Source organism: Corythoichthys intestinalis, chromosome 4 (genome assembly GCF_030265065.1).
Source record: "Corythoichthys intestinalis isolate RoL2023-P3 chromosome 4, ASM3026506v1, whole genome shotgun sequence".
Taxonomy (NCBI): Eukaryota; Metazoa; Chordata; class Actinopteri; order Syngnathiformes; family Syngnathidae; genus Corythoichthys; species Corythoichthys intestinalis.
The window spans coordinates 9,699,400-9,709,701 of record NC_080398.1 but is presented as its reverse complement, the minus strand read 5'-3'; the positions used below and the strand labels follow the sequence as shown (position 1 = coordinate 9,709,701).

At 38.2% G+C, this 10,302-nt stretch overlaps 1 protein-coding gene across 1 annotated transcript in view; it reads left to right on the top strand.

Moving 5' to 3' along the window:
* Window positions 1–234: 234 nt before the first annotated feature.
* cmc1 (C-x(9)-C motif containing 1) overlaps window positions 235–10,302 on the top strand; it is a 13,752-nt gene continuing 3,684 nt past the window's right edge. Inside the window, exons 1-2 of the mRNA XM_057834217.1 lie at window positions 235–343; window positions 658–750. Of these exons, the coding sequence (XP_057690200.1) occupies window positions 325–343; window positions 658–750 (112 nt within the window). The 5' untranslated portion in view covers window positions 235–324. The remainder of the gene's footprint in view (window positions 344–657; window positions 751–10,302) is intronic.

The window sequence follows — 10,302 nt, the reverse complement described above, 5'->3', positions numbered from 1 at the left end:
GATGGCAAAAGAAAAAACGCACATTTTCAAATTATTATTATAAATAGCCTTGTAATTTAATTTTATTAATGACACTGCGTTTCGGGGTCATCAACATGTTGTGCCCCCCCTGCCCCGAAAGTCGAACTCTGCCTATGAATTTCTGGCGTGATACACTTTTACTGCAATGGGACGGACGTCAATGGCTCGATGTACAGTGAGGTGCTTCTGGGATTTGTAGTTTTTAAGGTCACAACTACAACTACCTCAGCGGAAGTAGCACAATGCTCACACCGTCGGGTCACATTGGGAGCGTTTTGTAATGCTGTGAGTGGCTCCACTACAATGGAAGTAACTAAAACAGGTAATCAAATATTTTGGGCATTTTAACAATTGACATTATTCGCACGACGTAGTTATCTGGATATACACGTATAAGATCGCATGCTGCTACTTAGCTCCAGTAAATGGTAGTAGGTGTAGCAAGCTATGTTACTGTCGCAAAGAAAGATAGCGCATATTTTACAATTACAGTTCAAGCGATTTGTAAAATGACATGCTATGAAGAATGTTATGAGTGCAATAAGTAAATGTTGTTAAAATAATGGTACACGCAGCGAGTCGCTAGCGTCAGTAACCTTTGGGATTGTCATTTTCTGTTGTTTTACTCTCCTCTAGAGGAGATCCATTTGAGACATGTGGAAACGGACGTACTCATTCCCAAAATGATGAGGGAAAAAGCCAAGATACGCTGCGCTGATAGGGTTGAAGGTGTGTATTATTGGACTGTTGGAAGTGTAAAATGTTTTCTCAATGTTGATGTGATATGATTGTCTTCCATTTCATGTCAAGGAAAAAAGAGGAACTACAAGTGCTAATCAATACCTAAATACATAGTTTTATTTTGCATAGTTAAAATGTGTTTTGTTTGCGTGTGTTCAATGTATGAGAGCTATTATTCATTTATTTTAAAATTAAGTTAAAGTTTCCAATACATTCCCTGACAAAAGTCTGGTCGCTTATCCATTTTGTAGAAACGATTGCTAATAACCTGACTTTTAATTATTCAATTGGTTTCAGAAATTGCTCATATGAAAGCTAAGACCCTCCCAAATGATGTTGAATTTACAAAAAATATATTTGTTTCACAGAAAAAAGATTTATCATTTAATGAAGACATAAAGGTCAAATTTTGGAAAGACTAAAGTTTTGTCGCCTACAGAAAGTAGTGTGAAACTTGAACAAAAAATGTACTTCAAATACAAAAATATGTTAGATAACATAAGCGAATTAAGTAGTGGTGCTGTGAGTTTCAAATTTAATATTTTGTCTGACTTCCATGGGCTTGAACGACTGCATTCATGCGGTTCGGCAAGGATTTATACAATTTATTGATGAAGTCATCAGGAACATCAAAAAAAGCATTCTTGCATGCCTCCCAGAGTGCATCAACATTCTTGGGTTTTGTCTTCCATGCTTCCTCTTTCATCCTACCCCAGACATGCTCAATGATGTTCATGTCTGGTGACTGGGCTGGCCAGTCCTGGAGGATCTCGATGTTCTTTGCCTTGAGGAACTTTGAGGTAGAGATTGAAATATGCGATGGACCACCATCCTGCTGCAGAATTTGTCCCTTTTTATGGTTAGGAATGTAAGAGGCAGCTAAAATTTGTTGATATTTCAGACTATTTATGTTGCCTTCCATTAGCAATTGTTTCTACAAAATGGATAAGCGACAAGACTTTTGTCTGGGACTGTATATTGTCGCAGATTTTTTATCAATGACAGGACGCAACCCAAATAGCAGACCGACGTTGAAAAGATGTTTGATCAACATTCCGCTGTCGATCTTATATCGTTGAATCAACGTCACTTTTGCACCCTCAATTCATGTTTTTCAACATTGAAATCCTTGCAAAACCTAAACATCATTTCGATTTTTGATAATATTGGAACAACGCTGAATCAATGTTATGTTTTCGACCAAAATGCCCACTCATCTATAATTCAATGACTTTTCAATCATATTTCTCAGTCAATCATAAGTCAGCTATTTGTCAACATTAGTTCATCAACTAGAAAACAATGTTAACCATCGCCTGAAATACCATAGAACAGCGCTGTTTCAACGTCACTTGACGTCGAAAATTTCGATTTTAACCATACTGATGATTCTGATGGAAAATCGTTTATTCATTGTCGGTCTGCTATCTGGGAAGGGTGTAGGTTTGGTATCAATTTTAGTAGGGATGATATAACAGCATAACCTGCATGTACACTTTTTACCGGGGATGGGACATTAATAAAACGAAACCGATAAGGTGAACGGGGGTCAGGGCGACATTTCCCACCAATATGAACCTAATTAATTATTAGGATTAATGATTAATGCAAAATAAATCTGTATTGATTTATACCAGTGCTTCTCAATTATTTTCTGTTACGCCCCCCCAAGGAAGACGTAAATGTTTCGCGCCCCCCCCAACTCTCTGCCGCCACTGTAAATAGTATCATTCGTCTATATTACTATTATAAGTACGCCTCAGCCTAACATTGTGTCCTTTTTTTTCTATTAAAGAAAAAAAGTAACATAGATCAACTTATAATAAAGTATAACTTTTTTAACATTGTGTTGCTTGTAACAGAAAAGACTTAATGCGCATCAATTTGCCTGAAGTTAAAAAAAAAAAAAAGTCACATCCAAACTGTAAAAATACACTCAAGGTACATTTTTGACCATTTGATACTGAAAAATAAAATGTAATAAAATCAGTAAATAATAACAAATTCAAATTGATTAGAAACATTTACTCTTCAGGACAACATGCCAAAAAATTTGACCGAAAAAAAACAAAACTGAATAGAAGGGGGGAAAAAGGTCTCTGGACAGAAGGAAAGTTTTTATTTTCGCTGATTCACCACAGTGCTCACTGGTTTACTGATATAACACTGACAAAGCGGGACGATTGTGACAATTGGCAATATTCGGCACATTTTCGCTGAAAAACAATCAAGCGGCCTATCAATGAGATTGAGGTCTAATGTCTTTAAGTGGCGTCTTAACTGATTTGGCTTCTCCGCTATAATCATTTTTAGACTCAGTAAACAGTGGTCTTTCCTCATTTCCCACTATATTAAAAGTCAAAGGCAAACGGCCCGAAAAAAGCGCATTCTCGGCGGCCGAGGGAGAACCGTAGGTGAGGGCGGTGGTCGTGACGATCCCAAGCCGAAAACGGCACTTCTCGGCCGGACACGTGAGAAAGACAGTGGGTCGCTGGCTGCGTGAGTCCAGCTCTGCATGAGTCTCTTCCGTGTGCTCTTGCTTACTTCAAAAATACTGCACGCACTTTGAAAATGAGAGCGCCACTGCCACCCACGGAGTGGATGTGCAAGTACACTTTATTCTAGTACGGCAAAAAAAAAAAAAAAGCATGTTCCCCGAGGTCACTCGCGCCCCCCCTGGCATCGCTCTGCGCCCCCCTGGGGGCGCGCGCCCCACCATTTGAGAAGTACTGATTTATACTAACTTTCACACTGCAAATGTAATTAATTTAAAAAAATAATGTTAACGTCTTTATCTGATCATTTTTCTTAAATCTAGTCGAATAATTTTCTCCATGTTTTGAGTGTTAAAGGCTAGTTAACAGATTCATGTGTGAGATTCTTCCTCTTATAATAAGTAAATATTACTACAGTATTTGTTCTTAAGGTCGTACATCTAAAAGTTGGTCATTTTTCATCTAAATTAAAAAAAAATGTTTTCAAATAATGTTTTGAACAATATTCTTGAATTGAGAACATTTCTGACAAACAATTTTTTAAAAAAATATTAGATATCTAAACGTTTTGCTTAAAATACAGTGCCTTGCAAAAGTATTCGGCCCCCTTGGACCTTGCAACCTTTCGCCACATTTCAGGCTTCAAACATAAATATATAAAATTTTAATTTTTTGTCAAGAATCAACAACAAGTGGGACACAATCGTGAAGTGGAACAAAATTTATTGGATAATTTAAACTTTTTTAACAAATAAAAAACTGAAAAGTGGGGCGTGCAATATTATTCGGCCCCCTTGCGTTAATACTTTGTAGTGCCACCTTTTGCTCCAATTACAGCTGCAAGTCGCTTGGGGTATGTTTCTATCAGTTTTGCACATCGAGAGACTGACATTCTTGCCCATTCTTCCTTGCAAAACAGCTCGAGCTCAGTGAGGTTGGATGGAGAGTGTTTGTGAACAGCAGTCTTCAGCTCTTTCCACAGATTCTCGATTGGATTCAGGTCTGGACTTTGACTTGGCCATTCTAACACCTGGATACGTTTATTTTTGAACCATTCCATTGTAGATTTGGCTTTATGTTTTGGATCATTGTCCTGTTGGAAGAAAAATCTCTGTCCCAGTCTCAGGTCTTGTGCAGATACCAACAGGTTTTCTTCCAGAATGTTCCTGTATTTGGCTGCATCCATCTTCCCGTCAATTTTAACCATCTTCCCTGTCCCTGCTGAAGAAAAGCACTCCCAAACCATGATGCTGCCACCACCATGTTTGACAGTGGGGATGGTGTGTTCAGGGTGATGAGCTGTGTTGCTTTTACGCCAAGCATATCGTTTTGCATTGTGGCCAAAAAGTTCAATTTTGGTTTCATCTGACATGTTTGGTGTGTCTCCCAGGTGGCTTGTGGCAAACTTAAAACGAGACTTTTTATGGATATCTTTGAGAAATGGCTTTCTTCTTGCCACTCTTCCATAAAGGCCAGATTTGTGCAGTGTACGACTGATTGTTGTCCTATGGACAGACTCTCCCACCTCAGCTGTAGATCTCTGCAGTTCATCCAGAGTGATCATGGGCCTCTTGGCTGCATCTCTGATCAGTTTTCTCCTTGTTTGAGAAGAAAGTTTGGTAGGACGGCCGGGTCTTGGTAGATTTGCAGTGGTCTGATGCTCCTTCCATTTCAATATGATGGCTTGCACAGTGCTCCTCGAGATGTTTAAAGCTTGGGAAATCTTTTTGTATCCAAATCCAGCTTTAAACTTCTCCACAACAGTATCTCGGACCTGCCTGGTGTGTTCCTTGGTTTTCATAATGCTCTCTGCACTTTAAACAGAACCCTGAGACTATCACAGAGCAGGTGCATTTATACGAAGACTTGATTACACACAGGTGGATTCTATTTATCATCATCGGTCATTTAGGACAACATTGGATCATTCAGAGATCCTCACTGAACTTCTGGAGTGAGTTTGCTGCACTGAAAGTAAAGGGGCCGAATAATATTGCACGCCCCACTTTTCAGTTTTTTATTTGTTAAAAAAGTTTAAATTATCCAATAAATGTTGTTCCACGTCACGATTGTGTCCCACTTGTTGTTGACTCTTGACAAAAAAAATTAAATTTCATATCTTTATGTTTGAAGCCTGAAATGTGGCGAAAGGTTGCAAGATTCAAGGGGGCCGAATACTTTTGCAAGGCACTGTAAGTCTGTTAAGCTTATTTTCAGCTAGGTATTTTCTCATTTCAAGAAATCTAAGTGTGTAAAATTGACTTGAATCACTAGCAGATAATTTTACCTATTTCTAGTAGATTTACACTGAAAACAAGGTAAGTTTTTTTTTTTTTTTTTTTTTTTAGTTTTCCCCAGTTTTAAGGCAGTGGGTTTTGCAGTGCACATGTATTGCTTTAGGTGGCACACCATTCGATTCCAACCTTTGTTTTCTAAAACTACTAAAGAAAAATTTTGAAAACTTCCAGAATAGGCGTCTGGATTTTATAAGCAAATTAAATTGCAGTATTTGAATACAAATTATATTAACATACACAAGAAATACAAACTTGTTAATCATCTCTTAACTATCCAGGAATGCAACAAAAGAAACGGTTCTGCGCATGCGCGTACTAAAGTAAACACTACAAACTTTCGATAAAGAAAGGAATATTTACTTACGTGTGATCATGGACAGACATGTAAAAAATGTTCTCTTCACACACATCCTGCCATGTGGCTACACACAACTCAACTGCACGCAGCTCTTTCACTGTTAACGTCATCGCTGTGTCTTTTAGCATTTTTTTATGCCATCTTCATGTTGCACGTGTATGTTTATGATGTAATTTGTTTATTTAGCACCTTTGGATAAAATTGAGAATCCAACTAAATGTAAAAGAGTGCTTACTGGACACCACAAAAGCTTTGGGAGCAAAATATTATCAGGGTGAAAATTTTGACAGAACACCGGCTGTGAACGCGCGTGTGTGTATGGGGGGGTTGGGGGGGGGTGTCAAGTCATCAGCCTATCAAACTTGCGTTTGTGGGGGAAAAAATGGAATAGCACATTCAGCAAGTGAAAAGGGGTCACTGAACATCTTTAATGGACTGTAATTCACTTAATAATGGTAGGGTTAATTCCATCCTTACAACATGGGAAGACAATCTAAAATACCTATATAATTGAAGTGAATTATATAATGCAAAATTGGTGCGTAAAAGTTGGTTGGGAGAATTTGAGCATTCTGAAAAGTTGGTAGTGTTATGTCCCTACCGTCCCTATTAGAGCTGGGAATCTTTGGGCACCTAACGATTCGATTACGATTACGATTCAGAGGCTCCGATTCGATTATAAAACGATTATTGATGCACCCCCCTCCTTTTTTTTTATTATTATTTTTTTTTACATTTTTTAAAAATGTTTTGTACATTAGTTCCAAAATCGTTCAAAAATACTCTCAGGCTAAACCAAACTACTATTGAAGTATCAAGTTAACATATAGCAGTAAACAAATATACAAAAATAACAGTAAATAAAAAAACTCCAGTCCCCATTCTGTATCAGCAGCTTTAAACTAAATTCAATTAATTTAAGGTTGTGAATCAACCGTTAAAGTTGTTAAAATTGCTCCCGTTATTCCATAATTTCCCTTTTGTCTACTTTCGACATGTGAAAGTTTTAAAACTATTTTAAAGATAGATTCAAGTCAATATTTTACCGATTTAGGAGTATTTTAGATAAAAAGTTAATTAGGTTTGTTTGGAAGGTTCGCTCAACAGCCTTGCAGGGAAGTGTACTGCTTTAAGATGGCGGCCGTTTACTAACGCCCGCATCTAGCTTTTTGTGGGTGTGCTGCTAACGGTACCGAATCTGTAATGCATCTAGTCCTATATAAATGATATCTACCGTAACATTATGTGGATGTACTTTGTAGCAGCTTTTCGGCAGCAGTCAGGTATGTTGTTGTGTTTTTTTTTTATCTCGTGGCGTGAGTTGAGCTAGAACCGTGAGTTGAGCATTGGCATTACCCGAGGGGCCGGGTAACGAGAAGCATGATGTTTAGCTACTCTCGCTCCGTTCCTCATTGACCGCGCGGCGCGCTGAGTGTGTTGTACTTCCGCTTTACTTGGCATATTTCAATAATCGGAATTTGGATGTTTGTGAATCGTTCTCGAATCTTCCACGGCCGAATCGCCAATAATCTAAGAATCGGAAATTTTGCACACCTCTAGTCCCTATGCAAACCTACGCCCTTTGACAGGACCATATCCCTGTGATAAATGTGGGTTCATTGTGTTGCTAAGTGAATACAATTGGAATACAGTGGTACCTCTACATAAGAAGTTAATTCGTTCCAGGACCTTGTTTGTTTTTCCCATAAGAATAAATTATAATCATATTAATTCGTTCCACAACCCGAAAACCTACACTAAATCCTCAATAAATACTGCTGGTACTATTGCAAATAGAAATTACACAGAGCAAAACAGATAAGTTATGAATAAAAATTGGAACAATAATATAATAATAGTAATAATAATACCTTTAATAATGTAACGGATTGGGTTCTAATGTGGCGATTGTGTTTTGCGTGGTGTACCTGAAAGCAACGCGTGGCTGACATGAGAGAGTGAGAGAGGACTTTTTACTTTAATTTTTCATGTTAAGCTGCGGCGGACAGTAGGCATGTGCAGTAGGCAAATGATTAAAAACCTGACGAAGCTGGCGATTGTTTGGGCGATGTTAAAATCCTAATAATTGTCACCTTAAAGACTGTCGGTCGGAGGAGGACCGTCGAGATCATAGACATTCTATGGCCGTATTGTTTAGCCAATTCACGGACGCGCACACCACGCACATATTTTTCCATCTTCATTTCAATGGTAAGCCTCATCTTTTTCCGTTTTTCACCACCTGCACTAACATTCTTGTAACCCATGTTGATTTCTCTCACAAGAAAATCTGCCGTGCGTCCGTTTTGCTGGAAAACAAAGGTATTGCGGTGCTGTCGTAAATCGTCGTATTTCGAGCATGTCGTCGGATGTAGAAAAAAACGGCGAGTCAAATTTTACGTCGGATGTCGAAAAAAATGCCGTGTCAAAGCGATCGTATGTTGAGGTACCACCGTATTTAACAGTTAATCTGACTAAAGTGATCAAAACTGTGATGTGTTTAATTCTTTAGATGGCTAATTATGCATTAACCTTCCTGGTCACTGAGATGAGAAAAAAAGTGTGTAGACTTTTATAGCAGAGGATATTTTGATGTTAAAAAAATAAAATCTCGTGGCACCAACCACATATACTCAGAAAACTGTAGACATGCGCCTTTAATACTTACATGGGTCTCATATCTTGACTTCATTTAGACCCTCTAGTAGGGCTGGGCGATATGGCCTTAAACATGTATCACGATAAATTGAGCAGATTTATCTCGATAACGATAAATGCCGATAAATTCGCCCAAGCGGACTGTTATATAATTTGAAAATCTGAATCAATGCATGAAATACAGATTAACTATTTCTTGTTGATTTATTTACCAGCATTCAATTTGATATACTGTATTTAACAATTGTACATGCAGTCTAAACATTAAGTTTATAAAAATGTATTGTAAGCAATAAGAATTCAAGTATGAACATTTATAACAGCGTGTATGACTTGAACAATGTACATTGTCAAAATCAATATGCATGTGCAAACATGTAATTGTAACACAAATGACTTGCAGCTTGAACAGTACACTTCAAAAAGACAACTTATTGTTAATGGCTGCTGTGACATAATTATTAAATACTGTACAAGTGTTTACTTTATGGTTTAAGGGTCCCCCCCCACCACCCCAGTGCATTTTTCAATAAGTGCACGCACAATAAAAATAGCTGGGGCCATTTCTCGGTCATTATAAGTTTTGCCGTTGGATTCTACTTTATGCTGAATGCTTTACCATCACAAAAGCTATCAGAGGAATCACACACAGATACAAAATAACGCCACATAGTAATTGCTAGATGCAGTCCGTGCCCAATCCACTCATTAAGTTCAGCCGTTTCGACAATGTTAGAGCCGCTATCCGACTCCATAACGTTCATATGTAGCGTTAGCCGCTAGCTAGCGTTAGCCTCGCTACCAGTAGAAAGCACTGAAAGCACCATCTCCGGAAATCGTGAGAACAAAGGAGGACAGCGGGTGAAAGCCCGTCTGGATGCCACCAAGAGTCTACTAAATGTCGGTTGAAAGTTTGGTGAACCTCCCTTAAGCCACACTCCATCACGTTTTGCTTGTAGCGTTAGCTGCTAGCGTTAGCTTACCGGGCTTTTGTTTGATTGGCTTCCTGATGATCACGTGACTCCCTACGTAAGCACATTCACTGCTTTCTTAAAGGGGAATGAACATAGACGAACAACACAGAATCAAAGCGAGATGAAAAGACTATATTTTCTTGTTTTATTAATTTACCGAATTTACCGACATGGTCAAAATTACGTCGGTCATCGTTAAGAATTTCGGTGACGGTAAATTTTCGGTTTACCGCCCTGCTCTACCCTCTAGTACAGTGGTCTCAAACCGGTCCTCAAAGGGCCGCAGGGGGTACTGGATTTCATTCCAACCAAACGAGACAAATACCTTTTCACCAATCTGGTTTCTTACAAGTGTAATCAGTTGATTGCAATCAGGTGCTGCTTATGTTAGTAGAAACCTCATTGGTTGAACTGTTTGTGCTGGATCTGTTGGAACAAAAACCAGGACCCACTGCGGCCCTTTGTGGAGTCGGTTTGAGACCGCTGCTCTAGTATAATTGAATAATATCCATTAAACCAAGTAAGCAATCAATTAAAATAGGCGTAAATGGTTTAATTTGAACAGAATTATGGAAAATAATGTTTTCGTTAGATACTGTAATTTAACAATGAAACTGTCGAAGAATTTTAAATAAAATTCAAAATACAAAGAAGACATTCATTCGTCATTAGGACTGAATGCTTTGCATCTTTAAGAGATAAAATATAATTCTTTTTGAAATGGTAAATGGTCAGTCCATTTAATCACATTTTCAAAA